Source organism: Dicentrarchus labrax, unplaced genomic scaffold (genome assembly GCF_905237075.1).
Source record: "Dicentrarchus labrax unplaced genomic scaffold, dlabrax2021, whole genome shotgun sequence".
NCBI lineage: Eukaryota > Metazoa > Chordata > Actinopteri > Moronidae > Dicentrarchus > Dicentrarchus labrax.
The window spans coordinates 12,555,014-12,578,720 of record NW_026136721.1 but is presented as its reverse complement, the minus strand read 5'-3'; the positions used below and the strand labels follow the sequence as shown (position 1 = coordinate 12,578,720).

Genomic DNA, 23,707 nt, shown 5'->3' with positions numbered 1-23,707 from the left:
CATGTTGCCTTTGTAATTTTGCTCATATGGTGTGTGTGTGTGTTCGTCTGTTTGTCCCTCCGGGGCTGGCTGTTACAATACTGACCTCCAGTGTGCGCACAGAAGGACGGAGAGCAGAGCACGTTCTTATGTCTGTCAGTCTGTGCGCTCTGACAGCAATGTGACCTCCCCCCAAACTCACTTTATCTATTAAAACGCTCAATATTCTGACACAGACCTTCAAAAGTCAAATCAAGACAGAGATTCAGTGATCATTTGTCCGATTTGTGACTGTCCGCCAGTTTGCACTGGCATTGCAGATAAACAGGGCACACATTAAACAACCGCTGCTCCTGCAGCAGCCCACACTGATCTGATTATTCCAAATATAAACAATCGACTATATTTTGCTTCCTTATTTCACTGTTTTCGTCTCTTGTCCTTCAGTAATCGTTCACATCTCTTCTCCGTGCCAGAGCCGGTCCCTGCTAGTTTTTCTAATGTAAAAAAAAAAAAAAAAAAGAAAAGAAAAAGACACGTGGTTGTTACAAACCTCTCTCAGGACACAGCGGGGAGGCGGAGGTGGAGAGATACGGGCGCAGTCGGGATGGGAGAGGACGCGTTGAGGAGGGAGCCCGCTCTCTAACCATGGACATTCTGCTGCTGAGCAGCCTGCACGTTTTTGGAATAAGGACTTAAAACACTTTGCATATTGCGTTCTCTTTCTTTTTTCCTTTTTTTCCCTTTACCACAGAAGAGACTTATATGCAGGATGTGGCAGATCGCAGGTGAGGAGAGAAGAAAATTGCCATTTGCTGTAGATTTATGTAGTAAAATACCCAAGTCCTAATGGGATATCTCTACACATTATTTCCGTGAATTTTCATTTTTTAAAAGTCATATCTTGACTATAAAAGAAAGACTCCAAGAAGAATGGATTTCTTTAATAGCTCCAGTCTAGAGGTCGGCATAGAGGCAGATAATATCTCCTCTAATTCCACCTCTCAGAGCCAGTACACGCAGCTCGCTATCTGGGGTCTGGCCGGACTTGTCAGCTTTCTGATTTTGTTTACAATAGTCGGGAACGTCTTGGTTGTTATCGCTGTTTTAACGAGCAGAGCTCTGAAACCACCCCAGAACCTTTTTCTCGTCTCCCTAGCCAGTGCGGACGTACTGGTGGCCACGCTTGTCATGCCCTTTTCTCTGGCAAATGAACTCATGGGCTACTGGTTTTTTGGCAAAATATGGTGTGACATCTACCTGGCCCTGGACGTTTTATTCTGCACCTCTTCTATTGTTCACCTGTGCGCTATCAGTTTGGACAGGTACTGGTCAGTGACACAGGCGGTAGAGTATAACTTAAAGAGAACACCTAAAAGAGTTAAAGGGATGATTGTGGTGGTATGGTTGATCTCAGCGGTTATCTCCTTCCCCCCGCTGATTTCAATGGACAGGAGCAGCAATGAGGCCAGTCCCCAGTGTATCCTGAATGATGAGACCTGGTATATCCTCTACTCCAGTATTGGCTCATTCTTTGCCCCCTGTGTCATCATGATCCTGGTCTATATTCGGATCTACCAAGTGGCAAAGACGAGGACCAGAACAATGTCAGAGAAGAAGAGGGACGTGGACTCGCCACTGGAGAATGGGATGGACCAAGCCGAACCAGGCAAAGGCGGGTCATTAAAGTCCAACAGGGGCGGGAGCATGAAAGACCAGGAACGTGAGAATGGGCACTGCCAAGAGCAGGTGGTTCGATCCCCTCTACCAAACGAGCCGAAACATCCACCGACAGATCACGACGACGATTTCGATGACAGCAGCTCGTCAGACGAGAAACCTAAAAAAAGTTCCAGTTCCTCCAAACATCATCATGACAACAGAAAAGATAGGAAGTCCAGTCGGAAAAGTAGCTCCGCCTCTAAATACTCCAGCAGGAAGTCGCGCACCAGCTCCAAGTCTATGGAGCTGTTCTCATCTCGACGCAAACGCAGGAGCACCGTCAATCGGAAGAAAGTCTCTGCTGCTCGGGAGAAGCGTTTCACCTTCGTCCTCGCCGTTGTCATGGGCGTTTTCGTCGTCTGCTGGTTCCCGTTCTTCTTTTCCTACAGCCTGTACGGAATCTGCCGGGAGCCGTGCCAGATCCCTGAGACGCTTTTCAAGTTCTTTTTCTGGATTGGCTACTGTAACAGCTCTCTAAACCCAGTCATCTACACCATCTTCAATCAGGACTTCCGCAGAGCCTTCCAGAAGATCCTCTGTAAGTCATGGAAACGTTCTTTCTGAATGCTCCCTGCATGGATGGGCTGTAATAGACATTTTACCTTGCAGACACAAATTTGAAGTGTTCTGAGCTGTAGGTTAAAGTGCTGGCCTGGGGGGCTGTCACAAATTTACTTTCAGGGATTGGACTAGAAATGAAAGGATGCTGAAGGGATCAAAGGATTGAACTAAGGTGTAGAAAGGGGGTTTAAGATACAAGAGTAAGCTGATTGAGGAGGCTTTCATTCAGCTCCATCCAGGCTGCTTTTGGACTCTGATGTGGGCTTTGGCTCATTCCCCCTCCTCACTTGACTTCTTCTCCCTTCATTTAAATACAATAAACTGACTCATAACAGTTACTGTGATGCATGCACGCCACAGTGGCTAAACTTGCATGAACTGCACAGGAGGCGAAGGGTTTTCAGAGACACTTTATTTACAATGTGACCTCATTCACTGAATATAATGCGAAGGCCTCGACAATCTCCACACAAGCGTTGTTTGTGACGTTAGACAGTGTTACCTATCTTCTCTCTCTGTCTCTTGCTATGTTTCTTTCTCTACCTTCCTATTACGTAACACTCTCAACATGAGGACCAATGGGACGAAGGGGCTCCTTGCTTACTGTTTCAGAAGCAAAACCGTTTCACTAAAAACAAAACAACAAAAAAAAGACTCATCCATAAAAACTAAAGTCCCACTTCTGCTTCAGTGTTCTGTGTGTGTCCAAACTGGGAACTGCAGTGGAAACTTTCTATCAGGACGTGTGTTTTTTTGTGTGATCTTGTACATGTGGCTTGGACACTGTCTGGGTATGGTGCGTCTCTCCCAGGCAAGTGTTTGTACCCTCTGAGAAATATATGGAATACATCAGTACTGTTGGGGCAGATAGGCGCCCAATGAGGCTGTCACTGTGTGTGTGTGTGTGTGTGTGTGTGTGTGTGTGTGTGTGTGGAGAGAGTGTGTGTGTGTGAGAGAGAGAGAACAAGAAAGAGGACTATATAACATGTGGAATTTTGTTGTGATAAGGTGAGCCACAGAGTTTACAGCATCTTAACCCAACTGCCAGTTAGTGATTGTCTGTGTCTGTGTGTGTGTGTGTGTGTGTGTGTGTGTGTGTGTGTGTGTGTGTGTGTGTGTGTGTGTGTGTGTGTGTGTGTGTGTGTGTGTGTGTGTGTGTGTGTGGTCAAAATCAAAAAAGTGTCTTTCTATCCTTGTCCATCCTATTTTCTGTCAAATGTGTTTTCTCTGCCTTGCAGCCACAAAAGCACTAACCCACAGTAAAAAACAAACACCGTATCACTCTGCTGTCATGTCTGCTGCTTACACTGACATATGAATGCACACACACACGCGCACACACACACACACAAATTATTATTATATACACAAAGATATTTTCATCATCTTTACATTTCAAGCATTTATAGCCAGAAGGACTAAGGTTTTTTTCCCCCTCATGTAAATAATTGAAGACAGTACAGTACTTTGGTGTGGTGCCTCATAATCACACATGTATCTATATTATAAAAATGTATTGTTTTTTCGCTCTAAAAGGTTTTAATGTCACACCGACCTCTGTCCTTTTCTAAAAGAACAAGTGTTTACTTATCTGCTTTGAGCACATTGAAAAAGATCAAATAAAGAGATTACTTCGACTGTCTTTTGAAAACTAAAAGAGTGCAGGACGGCATTCTTCATCACTGTTATTTATAGATTTTTTTTACCGTTGTGAAACTGTTTATTTATTATTTACATTGACGCTGTCAGTGGTGTGACTCAGAACATATGCGGAATGATTTGTTTTTAAGTGCAATCATTTTCAGGTAGCCTCTGTGGTAAGCTGCTATTATTCAGACTTGAGAGCATCAGTGAGATTAAAAATGGAAATTAACATCATTGACATTCATCATCAAAATTCTACGTTATGTTTGTGATCTGTAATAAATCAGACTTGAAATGTTTCAGAGTACACAGCTCATAGAAAGTTGAGAGGGAAACTGAAATGATGCTCTGAATTCACAAACAATGTCAATGCTATGTTTATCAAAACTGCAACATTTTGTTCCTCTATGAAACAACAACTCCTCTGTATTGGTGTCAAAACTGCAACAACCAATCAAAACAGTAGTCAAATCTAGCTTGTGGAGTAGATCATTGAATAAAATTATGATTTAGTAGCAATCTTCAGTGTATTTGTCACAAAAACCAGTGAGCCTCGAGTGATGATAAGCTGACTGACCTGAGTCAGTTAGACCAAGCCAAAACATCAACATATAAAAAATATTTTGTATGACAGAATAATCAACAATATCCACTTTTACCTGATCATTAGTGTTTAATAAGATGCTGTTTAAAGTCTGTTTAAATTAACACATTTGGTAAATGTCACGTGGTGGAAGAAGGGGTAGTTAAGCTATTATTGGGCTAGAACTGGGAATTACAGCATACAATTAATAAAAACATCTCCAGAATGAGACAATTAATTTTACTTTAACATCAGAGAACACAATAGACAAAGTGAACTGGTTGTTGTCTTCCTACTTTCTGTCTCTCTCCACTATGTGAATGTTTCATCTTGATCCCATCAAGTATTTGCTTTTTGATTTGTTGTTGCAGCCAGTGGTTCTATAGTATAGTATAGTATAATATAGTAAGGTCTATGACCAATAACATTGCAGTCTTAACTGACTCCATGCTGATGATGGGCAGGACATCAACACAAGAGCTTGGGTTTGACTGTACATGCAAAGTTTTGAACTTGTGAGAATCTTTTGTAAATGAGGCTCACAAGAAAAACTACCCGGATTAACATTGCTAAGCTGCTTCCTCCAAACACTGAACAGACAAAATGAGACATCACAGATTACACACTAATGTCATCAAAGTCAGAATCATAACAAAGGCTTCTGTAGGATTTTTGCTCTCCCTCCTTCACTTCTTATACGTCACACAAAAATGGTTCTGAAAACTTTGATTTGGTTTACCAAAGATGTAAGCTGTTATTTGAATGATATGGTAGGAACAGTTTGTGTCTGTTCGCAGACAGTTCTGGCTCACCCACTGTGTCTGAGACCCTGTAGCCGTAGGTGTAAACAATATTCGCCTTTTCCACTAGAGCATTATTTAGTATATCCTCCAGAGATGTAACTGTTAACTGTATATTAACCACACTACATTTGTACACTGTGTAGTACCCAGGAGTGCTTTCACAAAGCCTGATGGGTGGTTAAGACCAGACTGTGTGGTAGCATCAAATTAAGTCAATGCCGCTGTTTCATTTTTCTTTATCGTGCAACTTCTACACCTGTGTCCTTCTACAAGCATCAATAAAAGTTACTGGAGAAGTAATATTTCATAGAAAATCCTTCTATCCTCTTGAAATAAAAGTTGTTTCTGGGGCTCACTGCACCACAACTCTGGCCGATCCATAGGCAGAGGTCAGCTGCCTCAGCTTTTCACTTGTGTGTAATTGTGTATTTATGTGTGCTGGGAAACACTTTTCACTGGAGACCTTCCAAACTAATCAGAGGTCAGATTTGGGTTAGAGTTTACCAGGAAACCTGGACCCAGAGGAGATATATAACGCACACCTCCTCTGTCTGCCTGCCTCATGGTTATTTATTTATCCCCTGAAAGCTGACTAGAGTCGCCCCCATGACCAAGCAGAATGGATTCTGTCATCGCTGCCCCTCTCACGTCAAAGTGTTTATGGCTTGCTGTGTCAGCGGGTCACATCCTCACGCTGCCGGTGGTTTGCTCCTGTGCTGCAGATCTGAAGCAGAATCCATCAAACGATCCTGAAAAATGCACAGACGGAGATTGGCTATTCCTACATCGTGTCTCCTTTTAACTCAAGTCTTTGAAGATGCTCCCTGGCTCAAGGGGCAAACAGGAGAACTAAATACATGTTTTCTTCATCATCAGCATATGTACTAATTGAATTTTACTTATTTATTTAAGAGTGTTTTATCATCTGAAAGCCAAACGCACACTCTTGCTCACCTGACTATACTTGAGGTTGAAGATTGTGCTGCTAAGATCAGACCACACAACGATTTTAACAACAAAAGGTATATATATATTCATGAACTGAGCTTCAACAGCATCATTCCATAAATCTTTTAAGTCCTTAACTGTGTATTCTTCCTTGGCACTGTCTTCAACTCAGCCTGACCTCCCGTCTTCTCTGCCTCCCTCACACATGTCATGACTGATTTCAGCAGATCTGCATGAGTGCTCAGTGGGCGGGAAGTGGCAAATCAAGACAGGCCAGATTGTAAAGTATCTCATGTTTGTACATTATGTTGTGGTAAATACTCACAGGAGGATTTAAAGCTAAATACCCTGAGATATGGTGCTACAATTTTGAAAGTGGCAGAGAATAGCTTTCACTTGAACGGATAGTATTTTTCTTTCCTGGGGGATTTGAAGGGGCCTAGGGTATAGATTCAAGGACCTAAGTCTTATGAATGAATAATCTGACTTTCACTCTCTCTCTCTCTCACTCTCACTCTCTCACACACACACTCTGACTTTCTCTGCCCAAATGTCTTTGTCTTTGACTTCACATTGTATCCTACCACAGATTTTCCTGTGTCTTATCACACATCCCGTACAATTTGAACTGCACAAGCTTTTCTCTGCTCACCTCTGCGCCTCATCCCACTCAAACCTTATCTTAATCTCCTCTGCCTGTAACCTGTAACCTCTACCTGAGTTTTCCATCTGGCTCAGTGTTTATCCATTAACATCTTAAGGCGCAGCAACCAGAGAAACAACATAACTTACAAAGAAGGCACACACAGACACTAAAACACAAATACATACATACAGTAAGTAGCCACTTTTAGCCAAATGTATGCAACTACTTTTAGGACCGTCTGCTGCCTGTAATAAACTACCAGCGTTAAAGGAACAGTTACACGATTTGAATAATATGTTTCTTATCAATCTTCAGTCTCAGGTAAGAAGATTGGTACTACTCTCATTTTATAGAGCTGGAGCCAGGAGGTGATTAGCTTAGCAAAAAGACTGGAAACAGAAGGAAAAAGCATAGCTGGCTTTCTATAACGTTCAAAAATACTGCTACCAACACTTCCAAAGCTCACTAATTGTACACAAACGGTGGCCAGTGAACAACAGCAGCGCCCACTGTTCCACGGATCTTCTCATCACCATGAGGCAAACCGTGAAGATGCTGCACAGTGCAAGTGCTGGCCGGATGAAAAAAGTATTGCGAACCAAAAGGTTATAGCATGTAACCTAAACTTATCATTTTATCATTTCTGTTTGTGCAGTCAAATGAAATGTATGTGTTAACTGGTGAGCTTTACAGAGACTAATAGGTATATTTTTGAGAGCCAGGCTCCCACTTTCCCACTGCATCCAGATTTATGCAAAGCTGGGCTAACCACCTCAGGTTACAGCTCTGTATAGTTTAAGGAATAGCTTGGCAGTTTGGGGAAATACGCTTAATTCTTATTTTTGGTGAGAGTAAGATGAAAACCACAACCTGCTTTTAGGCAGGTCAGGTGGACTTTGGCCCTACTCTTGAGAAGGTCCATCTTAGGTGCGGCTTGGGCCCAACTAAGCACGTTTAAACTGGTAATGGAAATGCAAATCAGTGCAACATGGTTTGACTCGACTTTGACTTGTCATTTTTACATTTACTTTTGACTTTTAAAGTAATGTTTTAATGAGCTTTAGAGGTGTAGGTGTATACTTGACCTTTGGTGAAGAGCCAGGGGAGCCTGGGGAGCTGTTTATCCCTGCTTCCAGTCTTTATGCTAAGCTAATTGACTCCTGGCTATAGCTCCATACTTAATGGACGGATATGAGCAAATAAGCACATTTCCCTATTCCCTACTATTGTTTTAAAAAACAGTTCCCCTGAAACTGCTTCTCTTAGATAAAACTTAAAAACACATACACACACATATACGCACAATCATGGACCTACAGGCACACACACACACACGCACACAATCATGGACCTACAGGTGCACACAGGCACACACACACACACACACACACACACACACACACACACACACACACACACACACACACACACACACACACACACGGCTGAAAGATGTACAATAAAGATGTGACAGAGAATTAAAACACAGACGACCACCTCTCTCTCTCTCTATTGTCTACCATACAGAGTTCTGTCAGGGAAGGATAAAGGTTTCTGTAATGGATTTCATTGAATGTCATGTTTATGCCTTCAAGCAACGAATGTGTGACTAACACATTGTAATTTGTCATGCTTCCTATCAGTGTTGCGGCCGTGTTGTAACACCAGAGGTGCAGTTGCTGGCAGGTAAATACAAATGAGAAACTGGATGTGCGTACGAAAGTATCTGATTAATAAAACAAAGTCCAGAAAGGACACAGCAGTGAGAAGATAAGTCAGAAGGTAGATCTGGAACACAGGCGACTCAATCGCACAGGGGAAACCAGTTATATAATCAATCACAGTGTCTTTTTATTTCTTCAGGGTTGTTTGCGTCTCTTCTCTCCTCCCAGCAAGGATGGAAAAGCAGAGGACTCCATCTCTCACACACCATCTGCCATCAGTCTTGCACTCCTCATGCTATCTCAACCTCTGTCTTTCACCCTCTTTCTCTCTCTTCCCCTATCAGTCTATGCGTTCTCCTCAGTCTGACAGCAGCTATCTATTCTGTGAGCTTCTGCTCCACTTGCACGATAGAGCAGGAGTGGAGTACACACACACACAGGCTGGAGTAAATACACCTCCAGTTTCTACTGTCGTTAGTTTGTTAGTTAGTACATGGGTGATTGCCTTTTATCCTTACAATAAAGCCACTCTTAATAACATTTTCTTTAGATGAATCAGTGCTTGTTGGTTTAATTAAATGCTTTAATTCAAAATAAAGAGAAGTAGTCTCTGTGGATTGCCTTTAAACAGTAGAGCTATTGATGGCTATTTCACAGGGGACTAGCACCTTGTACTTTCTAACAGCGCTGCCAGATGGTCAAACTCTGATTGTTTTTCCCCCTGTTGTTTAAGTATTCACAAGCTGCTGCTCACTCATAACCTACAACCAGCCTTAAGGGCAACAAGTTTCATGCTCTACCCATAACTAAAGGAAAACTTAAATAGACATTCTATTTTATTGAGTGGACATGTAAAAACTTTCAAGATATCTTTTCCACCTTAATGCCCAAAAGTAAATGTATCTGGCTTCTTTTTGAAAGAAAACAAAGTAAAAGTGTGGAGGAAAAGTATGGCGTCTCAAACTAACTAGTGGTACATTATGAAAGAGTGGAAGGGCTGGTGGAGGATGTGAACGAGGGGCAATCATTTATTTAGAGCTCCAAATGCTTCATTCTTGTTTCAACCTGCATTTTTGTTTCAGAGTCTTAAAAGATTGAGTCTTGTAGCCACGTTAGTGGCTCTGTGAGGCTGTACTTACAGGCACAGTGGTGCTTTTAGCTAATTTCTAACGTCTGCATGATAACATGCTCACAATGACAATGCTAACATGCTAGTTTTAAGCTGTAGATGTTCACCGTCTTAGTTTCAACATCTGCTAATTGTAACTTACAAAAAGCACAGTTGAGGCCAATGGGAATGTCATTGGTTTTGCAAGTATCTAATCATAAACCAAAGTATCGGGCAAATTAAAATTCTGACCCCATGATGCCGCTAGAGCAAAGTTACTAAAATTTTGTCTGAGGGTGACATACTGTACATTAACACCTACAATACACATAATACTGTAATACATAAAATCAGAAATGTGGATCTCATGATGGCGCTACATGAAAACATCAGCAACGTAATTCATTCAATTCAATTCATCATCTGGGAACCATGAACGTCAAAATGAAGAATTTCCATCCATGTATCTGGTCTGGTCGACCAAAATGCAGTGCCTCTAGCATGGTTAAACAAAACATGTTAACTGAGAATGTATGGTAGCTCAAATATTTCTCCCAAGGACAAATTTCTCTTTAGACAAAAGCTGGGTATACAGTCTACAGTATGTATCCTTGTCCAAAGACATGGGCCTTATAATGGGCTGCTCATGGCTCCATATTGTGTTTAGAAATGTCTTTCTCATGCTCCTGTGTCCAGTTAAGCTGCCTCCATCTAGCAGCCGTACACCCTCAGGGTCAGAAGTTCATTTCCTGCTCCTGCTTTCTATTCTGCTCTATCCATCCATCTCATCCCCCTCTGACAACATACCTCTCCGTCTGTGAGACAAAACGATGCAGAAAATGAAAAATGACTTAAATTTCCTCAAACAAAGCAACAGAAGGAACGTTGTCCATTGCATATGATGGAGGTTTGGTCTCGCAAGAACAAGCACTGTCAGACGAATCAAAATAAGACCTGACGAATGGGGACTACTCCCTTAATTCACCCTTTATTTCATACGCACACTTTATCAGAATCTAGACTGAGATTTGTCTTGATGTGACTTCGAGGGAAAATATAGCAGAATGTGCTTTTGTACTGTAATCTTTTCTTTTGGCTGTTGGCAGCTCTACATGGTGAATTAAATACACTCACACACACAGAAAGTCAGTTTTTACTCAATACCAAATTTGTCGCTTTTTAAAGAACACGTCATTTGCATATGAATCGTGAACCATTGGTGTAATTACCGTAAACAAATGAGACGGTAGTATTCACTAGATCATTAGCCTCCAAATTATCATAGTGTGTTTATTAAAATTACCAATTCTTCAGTTGAAACCTGCTGCTTCCTGTCAAAAAATTGACATTTCTATTTCACTGGTTTACCTGATTTGTTCCTTTTGCATTACTAAAGAGGATGTATGTGCTGAAAATTCTTTTACCATCTGCTACTGTGATGAAGTCTTAAGATCTTTGACTCCATTTGTACTAGAGAAACATCAGCAGTCTTTCACTTTTAATGAGGCAAACAAATTTGGTGCTAAATCAGTTGGTACACATACAATTTACAGTGTATAGCAGCTAAGCAGGTGGTTCTTTCCTGATAGTGTATTACAATAATAATTCTAAATGACGCATTAAAATAGATTACTTGTATTCAGGACACTATCTACTTCAATGGTTTCATTCATTGACCCACAATATTGACTGGTTTGTCTCTGGGGAAATGTCCCAAACGTTTAATGAAGTTTGAATGACACATTTGGGACCATAGCAGAATCATAACAAAGAGACACAGTGTTCGAATCACTTAATTTTCAATTCCAGGTATCCCAGACAGGCAAGAGGGAGGCATGTCTAAAACCACAGTCCTTATTTAAGCCATTTCAATGTTTGATTTCAGCTATAAACAATTATTGCTAATTTAACATTCTAGATTAAAAAGTAACTCAAATTGAATCCACCAACACATAATGAGGTTATTACATAATGTATGTGATATAGTAAAAAAAGTGTCCATCTGGTGCTCTTCAGTTTGGGGATCCTACTAGTTCACAATCGTGGAAGAAATCTGAAGCACTCAAAGCACTTACTCTAGAGTGCATCAGATTTCTATCATCAACAATTCTAAACTAGTAAATAAGCACACCAAGATGTACACTTGAATAAAATAATTCATTCAACATAACATGTATAACAGGCAAAGTGTACTGTGAGAACATTTTTCCATAGCCACAGAGGAATCATGCATTTCTCCAGCAGTGATTGCTGTAGAGGTCTCCTGTGTGGTCAGACCAAAAATAGGATAAGAGGATAATTTGTTTTTATAACCGAGTAATATTACTTTCATATGAACTGCAGCACAGTGGACTACTGTGATGTCTGAAGTGATATTGTAGTGCATTTTGGGATTGGCTCCTGCCTTCTGTGACCTACCCACCCTGACTTCCAGTGTCATACAGTAGCCCACTGCTCAAATGCATGGTATAATGGTATTCTGTTGGCATGCACCATTATACATATAAAACACCACATTATGTATGCAAAACAGACTGCATAAAAAGGCAGTAATGAAATGAATCATGAATATTATGCAAAAAGTGAAATGAATAACAATCGCCACATTCCAGTTGCCCTTTCCACTTAAATGAAGCACACAGAGCCGAGCAGGAGTCGGCGGAGCAGGTGTGACAAAGTTGGAGATGGGACGGAATCATTATGAAGTCAGCCTGAAAAGTCGGGTTATTCCACCGTGGAGATTTCAGGGGAGGGAAACCGCAACAATGTGAGCACAATGTTCTGTGCCATGGTTTTCCTATTCCTATTTGCTAGCCTCGCATGAGCACATCAGGAACACCCACATAATCTTCAGCATGTTCAGGTGCTAGACACAAAGTCCAACACCATAAATAACAGTGACGTCCTCACACTGGAATTAAAGCTCCCATGTGAAATACACTTTATTGGTAACTTTATGATGCATTTTGGTGATCATGATGTCTGTGGCTGTTTTTTTATTTATATCTCTCATTTCTATATCTCAGGTTGAAATGTTGCTAGTAAAGGCTATTTCACAAGGGAGCTTTATTTCCAGAGCGCACACACAGATACCTTCGTATTTTATATTACAAACCTAATATATCTAAAGTTCCATCAGTTCAATGTTATCTCTCAGTGCCAAACACTGTGTTCAATCAGATATACCAACCTGTGAACACCATAACAATCGAATCACTTGCGGCACGTTAGCCGTGTTTACTATGAAATGGTACAAATGATACATGATACACAGTTTTCAGATCTATGTCAAGTGAATGATACAGATCGCCCTCTGCTTTCTTTTGTGCTAAGGCAGATACGTTGAAGTATTAAGAGCATTACCTGTTATCTGTAAATGGATTTCTTTACAATGGTGTGGCTGTGTGCCTAGATGAACTCTAAGTTTAATGGGAACAGAGGAAAAGATTTTCATTAGCAATGCTTCGCAATTTCATCCCTCTTTGTTTTATGGGCCTGGGAGCATTTGCAGTGTAGCAGTGCGTCATTAAGTGAAGCAATCTGCACTTATTAGCCTGTTAATCTCCCTAATTAATTTGACTCTTGGGTAAACAGCTGCATATAGGGAATTTCTTGAGGGACAGTCTTGGAGTGGCTGTAACACACTCACAGTGCACACATTTACACTCCCATAACTGCACATCTGCAAGCGCACACACACAAGTGTTTTTTGATACAAATCCTTAGACAGCTAAGCTTAGAGAATGCCTGACTGAGGATGAACACATGAACCGGAATTTACAGCTGTAATGATTCGCATATCTTTAGCCCTGCTAGCAGCGTGGCTCTAGGGATGGCAATGTCAGTCAGTCTGTCCACCACTTTGGTCCAGCCTGAAATATCTTCTCAGCTATTAGATGGATTGCCATGAAATTCTGCACAGATATCCATAGACCCCAGAAGAGAAATCTTGACTTATTTTTCTAACATGTCTGTTTAACACATTTATTCAAATATTCAGGGATGGATGGATCCCTTGGCTCGTCATCGAACACCATCATGAACAAATACCAACAAAACTAATTACATAAAGAAAAAATATACTTGGGATTTTTATATTTATGTTCATATATTGGTATATGTAAATCTTTAAAAATTAAATCTATTTGAAGGTAAGCAGTGTCACTTTTAAAGAGTTTTATTTTAATTTAGAATGGAAAATAAATGTCTACATTTAACAAATGTTTTGCATCATATAGTATCCCATCGAATTGCACCGAACTTTTACATATTAAATACATTGACATTTTCTGGGGAAGCCAACAGACATTCATCACTAATGGTATGAGAGGTCAAAGGTCAGGTCTCATTAACAGTGAAGAATAATTTTTTTTAACAGAGTTGGCCCAGCCACAATTGATTCCCAATGCAATCTTTCTATAACTGTCCTCATGATCTGTTTTATTGACTGCCAAGTGTGTGTGTGTGTGTGTGTGTGTGTGTGTGTGTGTGTGTGTGTGTGTGTGTGTGTGTGTGTGTGTGTGTGTGTGTGTGTGCGGACATAAGACGGTGACATATTGAACCGCTGGTATTAACGCTGATACTGGGATTAACTATTGAAGAAAGAACGGGATGCAGAGGCTTCTACGGGATCCTAACTCATTAACCACTGGCCGGCCACTTGAGGGTTGTGACGACATCATTATTGCTTTATTGCATAAAATTTACTTTTGAAGAATGCCAGGCAATAAGGATTAATGCGCTCAAGAGATAAAAAGAGGAAGCGAAAGAGAAAGAAAAAGAGAGGAATAAGAGGAAGTGGCAGCTCTAATAAACATGATGAATTGCTGTTTTGCAACTATGGAGTCATTACATTCGTGGTAAACAAGCAGTTTAAATATATCCATCATTCATGGGTGGAAGTAAGGATGTGAGTAGAAAAATATGCAAATGCACATGAAGGCATCAGATCAGGTGTCAGTGAAGGCAGGGTAATTTAATAGCTAATGAATAGCTTCTTCTACAGTATGCAGCGGCGTGTAGGTCATGTCTGAACCCTACATGCTTCATTTTGCTCTAGTGTCACACCGGCAGGGCACTGGTGCAGCCATCGTTTAGCTCAAGTGCCCCACTGCTGGGACCTTTGGGCAAAAAAGAAGCACGATGGCCAGTTCTCCTACACCCTTGCTCCTGGGAGTCTGTGCACGCCCTGTTTCTGTCGTCTTGACATGTTTGCACAGACTCCCCATTTCCTGCCCGATCTCGCACAGAAAATGTATCCCCAAGATTCATTTGTGCTTTTCTTCTCGCACTGCCCGGGTACAATGCACCAGGAGAGGCAGGAACGAGGCAGGAATTAGGGCTTAAAAAACGCAGACACAGGTGGATTTGTGTGTGTGTGCAAATGACACATAATAACCAAAAGAGGGAACGCGAAACAGAAATGTGAAATTATAAGTGTGGCGCTGGTATGCACAAATTTCTGAATTACAGCTGGGGCATGCAATATAATACAAGTTGCATTGTCTCCTTCACCCCTCCCTCTCTTTACCATTCTCTACGGATTAAACAAGATAATCCTGCTGTTGAAGGTGCCTGCAACGACACAACTGTTCCTCAAGCCTTTTGATGGAAATGATAGAAAAATCTAGCATCTGCTGAGCCACAGGTGAGCCCACATGGGGCTGGATCTGCACGGTTTCCAGTACAACGCGGTATACAATCCTGCAACGCGAGACCCCTTTGATGTCCCTAAGGAACAAGACGAGGAATAATGGAATATTAATGGAACCTGGCTGTTTGTCTGAGTGTTTTAGTGGTCCATCCATCTAATGTACAGCCCTACACCTTGGTGATGGATGCACAGAGATGGCTCACACATGGGAGTAAACCTGTGTGATATTATCAGAGTGATGTCTGTATTGCAATATCTGTAGCAGTTTTGTTTAAGCTACACACAAAAGACTGCATTTCCTGTATGAATTTATGGTGCCTATATATATCACACATGGAATCTCCACGGTTATAAAAATATGATACGATAAATAAATACATCAGATAGCCAGAAGGAAACTATGGTATGTGCATTAGATGATGTGATTCTGTCGATAAATACTTCCTTGTCTCGCGCCAACACAGAGCCAAGGGGCATTATTTCTATCTAGAGCTTCCTCTTTTAAAATAATGTTTTCTCCTTCTGCAGCGGTGTGCTTTAAGGTATATAGCCTGCCAAATTAAATCATTCAATTGAACAGCATCTGCTGCAAACACAGGGGAGCTGTGATAGTGGAAGTCTTATAGGGAACAGGAAAATGAAAGGGGTGTGGGTTGTGAGGAAAGGCAGATAAAGAGGGGAGAAAAAGCATGAAAACACAAACACTGACTGAAGTTAACGGAAGATAAAAGACTAAAATTGGGTTTAAAAGTAAGGGAGGAAAGATAAAGTGCTGATATCTTTCTGTAACCTCAAGGCTCTTTGTTCAAATTGTTTTTAATCTCTAACCTTGAGGCTTAGAGAGATCCCCCTGCTTTGTCATTTCCAATCCAAGGATGACCAATAACATGTGATGTGATCTAGACAGCTTCTCAAATAGAAAAAAATATAGGGAACCATGATACATCTTTTCATTTGAAATGTTTTTCATCCAGTTTTTTCTGTCTACTGGACAAATGTAAGAGGGAGAACTGGAAGGAAAACATTCTTCAAACTCTTCTGAAAAAATCTGAATGTGACCACAGACCAGCCAGTTGAAAAATTGGTTTCACTCTGCAAATACTGTGAAATGAATGACTGAGTGGAGACCAAAGTGAACATTTGTCTGTGTTTTTCTGTGTGTAAAGACAATCATAAACAACCAGTGCTGCTCTTCTCAGTCTGTTTCTCTACGTACACAAGACAATTGACAGTCCCTTGCTTTCTTGTTTCTACTTGATTTAGTGCAACATTATGTGTTGACACAACTTTCCTCTATCTGCACTTTCGGAACAAAGGTTGCCCTAGAAACAGGACAACAACTCAGGCTCGGGAGAAGGAAATAATCAGGCATCTTAATGCAATAAAGACAACACATACACAAGTTAAAATCATTAAACACAATAGATTACACAAATATACCTGTGCCATTGCCTCTGTTACAGTATAAAAAATATTTATTGAATATATTATTCAAAATTAAATTAAAAGCAACAAAATAATTTGTTGGTTATAGTAAATTACATGTTAACACTGTGAAAAATAAGATATAGTGAAATAAAAACAGAATATATTAATCACAAATAATTAATTAAAGGTGCTACTTTTACATTAACAATGGATCAAATTACTTATGTTCATGTATGTGAAAGGGGTTGCAGGTATTTGAAATGATCACCAGATTTTGCAGTTCCCCTCAGCTCTGCGGAGCATTCTAGCCTCTTTCAGCTCATTGTAAGACTACTGTTTGCCATATCAACCTTTTAAAGTGACTGTACTGTATGTCAAAGTTGTGTTTGCAGCTTGTTGTACTTGTCCCAAATGTCCCAAAAAATATATAATATATAAAATATATATATATATATATAAAAAATATATGTTGAATTTGAAAGTATAATCACCTGATAATAAGAACTGTTGTGTTACCATCTACAGAGCAAGCCATCTTCTATGGAGTCTGTCCTGTTGAACCACACACTGGCCCTAAATAGGGTCTGTTATATTTTTTTGCGAGCCTTGTGGCCACCATAGTTTCTCCTACACGCTTGGAAGGTGAGCAGTATTCAATTAGTTGCAATCTACTACTTCACCAATAGATGCCACTAAATCCTACCCAGTGGTCTTCATCTTGTATTTCACTGATCTTTTTGCTGCAGAATCCTAAAAGAAACTTATTTTTCTTTACTTTAAGCACTGTGCATTAATCTCATTGGTATGTCAATATGTAATCTCTTCTGAACAGCAATACTCACCAGACTGCATCACAAGCTTGCATTCTCACCATAGACTGTATGATTAAAAAAGTACGCGGTCTCCGTGACATCACCCAAAAGGTTTCTGAAGAGCCGTTGTGAAGCTCAGTGTGGTCGGCTCCGGCCGTCGCCATCTTGGCAGTCCCCGCTCGGCTCGCTCACGGCTAATCCAATAATGAGCAAATGTTTGTTTCATTTGCCAGCCATGGAGGTTGCCACTTGGTGCTCACAAGGGCAAAGGCAGGGGACCCATGTATACTGTATATCCTCTTCACATTTGTGTCACTGGGGCTAAATAGAGGAGAGGTGTCTTTGCCTACCATGCATGAAGCCCATTATGCTCAACATGACTTACAGAAAATACAGTTTCTCCGATTTCTCCATTACCCCTTCTGTCTTTTGTCCTTTCAGTATCTCTTTCACTATCTCACCTCTCTCTGTCTGGCTCTGCCTCTCTCTCTCTCCTGCATCTCTGCAAGGTCAGTTCACCCAATTACTTTCCTTGTTCAGGAGAGTAAAGTGTCCTTCTCCCCTCTTCAGCTCTACAAGTGAGATCAATAGCACTCCTACTCCAAAGTTAGAATGTCTCTTTGCTTATTAGCACTGAGACAGCTTCCTGACAACAACTGACTTGCCAACAAGCCACTCTTTCAACTTAGGTTTCACTGTAGATGGCAAGTGAAGTGCTTTATCCCAAAATGAGATATCCTCCATTTAAAAAGAGAAATTACACCCACGCTTGCATACTGACTATTGTTTCGGGTGAACTCATTTGAATATCGTTGGTCTCTGTATATCAAAATCAGAAGTAAAAAGATGCAGTCGATAATGGGTTCGTTCACTGATCTGTTTTTACTGCACTGTGTTAGGTTTTATGGAATTGTATGAGAAGGTTACAGCAAAGAATATTATATTTGGTGTGACGGCAAGTAAAAGTGTGGGTAAAATACGAACTCCATAGCAACCTAACTACTTCTTATGTTTATTATCACCAAAAATGATATTTCTCTGTTAGAACAAAATGTAATAAGAAAATATAAATCAGTTTGAGAGACTGGATAAACTGCATTTAACCAATGAAATTAGAAGTGGTTTCACACCTCACCACATCAGATTGCTGTTTTGCTTTAAATCCTTTTGAAAAACTACTCTGTTCATATGTCTGTTATGTGTGCTTCCCCTAAAAAAAGTGGCCATTGAATTAACAGCAAAAGTGATGCTTCTGCTTGATGTAACTTTACAAAAACAAAGTCATTAGTTCCATTAGGTCTGTATCACTCTGCTTCACTGCACACTGGTTCAGCTAACACAGAGCCCAATTAAACCACAGGCCTGTCATTCAGCTCTGTCTGTTTCTTACAGTTTCATATCTCAACTAGTACCACATGATAAATGACTGAATTTGCTGTCATGAATTCACAACAATGATGCAAGGACCCTAAGAAAAGACAAGCCAGATGTTCATTAATTTACAAAATATGTGTGATAAATATGTAATCCTGCTGTATGAAAAAGTATGCAGCGTACCCATATATCATATACTTGGTGTGTGCGTTGTTTTTGGCAATTAATGTGTGTATGTTTGAACATGAGGTACAGGAAATGAGAAACCGTTGATTAAAAAGCTCTGAAGCGAATCCCTGTTATCTTGACTAATAACAAAATAATTAACCTGCTTTGGATAAAAAGCTCTAAGTGATGCTGGCGTGCGCACACACACACACACACACACACACACACACACACACACACACACACACACACAAAAATTCACATTGTTTCGTAAATAAAAATAACAACACAATACAAATAACACATATGACCAAACGTGACTGAACAAGGATTCATGAATATACCACTTTCTACACAAAAACTGGAATGTGCCTTCAGTATATAAGTATTTCCATGTAGTATATGCACCATATATAAAATGGTAAGTGAGCTGAGGGTGATACAGCAATTTAGCAAACATAAAGAGAGCATAAAGTGAGATTTTATTTGGAGGCAATGCTTTCAGCAGTAAAGAAGATGCAAATGAGAATAATGCGGAGTGGGGTAAATTTAAAATGAGGTTAAAATGGGTGAGTTGTTTACTCCTTAGACAATTGTCCAAGTTGCCAATAGGCTTTGAAGACAAATAATCAAAGAGGCCTTCCTTAACTTTTAAATCCATGAGGAGAAGGTGCAGGTGCTTCAGTGTGCCACCAAGGCCCGGAGTGGCTAATTGGGAGAAACACATGCTGTCCTTAAAGTTTGACAACAGCTTTTAAAAGGTCCAGTGTGTAACATTTAGGACAGTCTATTGGCTGAAATTTAATACAATATTCATAGGTATATATTTTTTTGTGTTTATAATCACCTTAAATAAACTGTAAATAACAACAATGACATATTGTCACCTCATGAAGTTGTTTTGAAGTTGCAAAATGCTCCACTATGTTAAGCAGCTAGTTGTCTGCTGTTTGGTGCTGGGCAGGCACAGAGCATACATTGGGTTTCAGTCAGTCAATCAGATTTTTTTCACTGAAAACAGCCATAAGCTGCAGATAGAAAAGAAGGTAATGAGGGTGGTGAAAGTGAACCAACACAGGGGGTTTGGATCATAAAATAAGAACAATGAGCTGAAAGATGCTAAGTCGATTTGACTGTTGTTAATATGGAAACATTGACTAGTGTAGCTTTAAGGACTAGAATGTCCTAATATTTGCTGTAATTTATTATTTTAGTTGCCGGGTTGCCTTCCATGAAGACCACCATGTTGAACCGCCATGTTTCTACAGTATCCCAAAAGGGACAAACGAAACACTGGCCACTGTAGTTCCCTCTTCACACTTGGAATGGGAGGGTGAAGCAAGGGAGTTGGGATGTGCAACTACACTGCTAGATGCCATTAAATCCTACACACTAAATCCTAGACCTTTAAGATTTGAGGAGGACTGCTTTCTGACAGTCAGCTTTTTAAGTGAGAGCAGCTTACACACGGGACAGCAATACTTATCAGAGACTCACACATATGGTTAAAAGCCAATCAAGTGTATGAGCATACTCCAGTCCCTCCAGAAAAACGCAATTATGGGATCGCATAATTCAATGCATAATCAGTCTGAAAAAAGTCTGCATATTTATGAGGGGGCCACATTTTTTCAAATGCCCCGCACTTTCGCCGCATAAATTGCAGATTTATTGCATGATTTCATAATCCCTGCATTTTCGTTGCAAAAAAGTCACATATATCTTTGAATATATAAAAGTTGAAAAATGTTGCGTTTACTTCACACAAGAGCAGCCATTTTCCCCTGTTGCCATGGGAACATTATGAAGTGACGTAATTACGCGACGCGAACATCATCGAAAAGCTGCAAACCCCGCGATGAAGCAGCAGTTTTTTTATTGCATAAAATTGCATAAATATCCCGCATATTCCATCGCATTTTCTAAGAAAACGTGCCGCATAATCAAGGATTTTTGCCCGCAACAATCACAAAACTCCATGTTTTTCTGGAAGGACTGATACTCAATAACTCATTTAAAAAACCTGAAGCGTGTGTTGCTTTATGTATATTGTTGTCCTTGTTTTTAAAGCATTTTTTGTGTTCTTGTGAAGTGTGCTCTTCTGTATGTACAGTATTACTGTTCCTGTTTCAATATGTTTTATTTGTCTTTTGTAGCTGTCACTACAAATGCCCAGGGACTGTGGTTCAAAATTAGCCAAGATGGCTGACATTCACAAAAATGTCTGTTAATGTGTACTGTCCCTGTAACTTAGAACTATATATATATATAACTAAATAAGAGATGGTAGTTTGTGTTAATTTGACACGTGTCATGTCGTACTATGGTGAAACATGCCTAGGGCGACAGCTGAGGAAGCAAATACTCTCAATGACAATCTTTGTATTCACAAACCCCTGTCGTACAAATACATCAGAATGTGTAGAGCTTACAAATCACTTTGGTTCCTTTGGAGACTAATTCCCCTGTTGTTTCTGCAACATGACCACAGATATTACAACAGAAATGTACATCACTGAATCTGTTAGCAGCCTCTGTCAACAGAATCTTCATTTTACTGGCATATTATCCGTTTGTGCATAGGTTTACTGTAGGTCCTTATGAAAAACAAACAGCTACAGTTGCCAGTTATCCATATAAATAGCTCATTCTGAAGGATCTCACTTCCACAAAGGGATAATGGCATGGATGCATAATGTATAGCATCATTAAGAAAAGCCAAGGGAGCTGAAGAAAATACACATCAGCATGTTGGTGAACACGAGTGTATGAAGAAAAGAAACTGAGCCCGGGGCAATACACAGCACTGCACAGCGGGCCACTGACCTTCAACACAACACAACAGTCACCACCTTGTCAACACAGTAGTGTGTATATGTGTGTGTGAAGGCGCCCTTTAAGCTCATTGTCATCGGTCTGTCCAGCTTTGTCACTGTGCCGCAGGGAGGCTAGAAACACCATGCAATATCCAGACCTTTTAGGACCATCAGACCTAATCAGTCCCACAGAAAGAGTCTTAGAGGACACACCCAAGAACATACGAGTCAATGTACACAAATTGAATTATCTGCACTAGTACACTCATCGAGGTGAGTAGGTTTTTCATGGAACAACTGAAGGTTAAATCTATTGCACTCTCTCAGTGGAAGCTGACTTCCTGTGGATGTGGACCTGGAGAAGATCACAGCATGGTAGAAACTCACCAACAACCCTAGACTTGACATTCTCCAACAGGGAGGGCCATCTTTTCAAATTAAAGTCCACCGAGAAATGACGGCACTGCACATCAGCACCTGATTTAGACATCTAAGCAAACCACAGCTCTCACAAGCTCTCAGTAGGCGCTCTATTAGATGAGGCAGAATTGGTAGAAACAGAGATAATTGAAGAAAGCCCTGACAGTACTATAGTGTATCAGTGTTTCCTCTATGTTGATTTTGGAGCGGCGGCCCGCCGCTGTTAAATTTCTGCTGCCACGGTATCAGAAATGGGGCAGACGCACAATGTAGCCTTTTAAATGATCCTGCCGACATAAAGCACATAATGGGGGGGGTTCGGACGGGCCTGCCGCCGCTGCTAAAAAAAAACCTAGAGGAAACACTGGTGTATTATCATGCAAATGTGAAACAGTAGGTCTAGATGAGCAAAAATCCCTAAAGACAATTTTACAATGAATAATGCACTTATTCCATGCTCCTGCTATTAGGAAATAAAACAAAAGATGCTAACACAATGACCTCAAAGCAGACAAACCAAAAAAAACTGTTTTGATTGTCTCTTGTAACCTTTACTTATGCCTTTAACAATCTGATCTTCTACTCTGGCTAAGGTTTGGTTATCCCTCTATTGCATGAATTATTATTTAAACAAGATACAAACGTTTTAATGTGTTTTTATTACTTAAAAAAGTTTAAATAATGGAACTTTTTGATAAATAAAAACATTAAAAGGCTGTTCACATGGTAAAAATGCACAATCGAGGAAAGTCCCTAATTTTCCTACCTGGGTAATTCTGGGTTATGATTATCCATCCTGGAATTCCACACAGTGGGTTCGAAGTCCAGAAACAGCTAGTCCATGAAACGGACTGTGCAGCACATTGGCTCACTGGAAAGGCTCTGCTACACTAAATGGAACGGAATCGGGAAAGTAATCGCGTTTTCCTCTAGCACCACCATGAGGTTGATATTTGTGGTTCAGAGTGAGATGTCATAACAGCTGATGGATGGATTACCATGCAATTGAGTGCACACATTCATGGTCTTTGTGAACTTTGTCAATCCCCTGACCTTTCCTCTAGTGCCAACATCAGGCAAAAATTTCAATAAGGACAATACATTGTTTTATTCATCAAACACAACAGGTGTTTTCTGTTATACCTAGACCTAGTTAGAGGATTTATATCATTACATTTAGTCACAATGTTGTAAATTGTCCCACAATAACCCTGGACAGCTCCTAAAATGTTGAGGTTTTTTTTATGTTGTTGCACACTATAAGAACCGTTTCTGATAACTCTGATCTCGTGTGTTTACAATTAAACAGATCATCTTTTAGAACCTTGAAGGCTCCATAATCCAACTTTTTAAACTTTTGAAATGTTGCATAGTGAGT

At 40.3% G+C, this 23,707-nt stretch overlaps 1 protein-coding gene across 1 annotated transcript; it reads left to right on the top strand.

Moving 5' to 3' along the window:
• Positions 1–538: 538 nt before the first annotated feature.
• On the top strand, positions 539–5,592 carry adra2c (adrenoceptor alpha 2C). Its single transcript, XM_051384493.1, has one exon. It carries the CDS (start codon positions 913–915, stop codon positions 2,263–2,265), a length of 1,353 nt encoding a protein of 450 aa, XP_051240453.1. The 5' UTR covers positions 539–912; the 3' UTR covers positions 2,266–5,592.
• The last annotated feature ends 18,115 nt before the right edge of the window (positions 5,593–23,707 follow it).

What these genes read in the sequence shown, in the direction of transcription:
- adra2c (XM_051384493.1), top strand. Translation starts at nt 913, where the DNA reads ATGGATTTCTTTAATAGCTCCAGTCTAGAGGTCGGCATAGAGGCAGAT.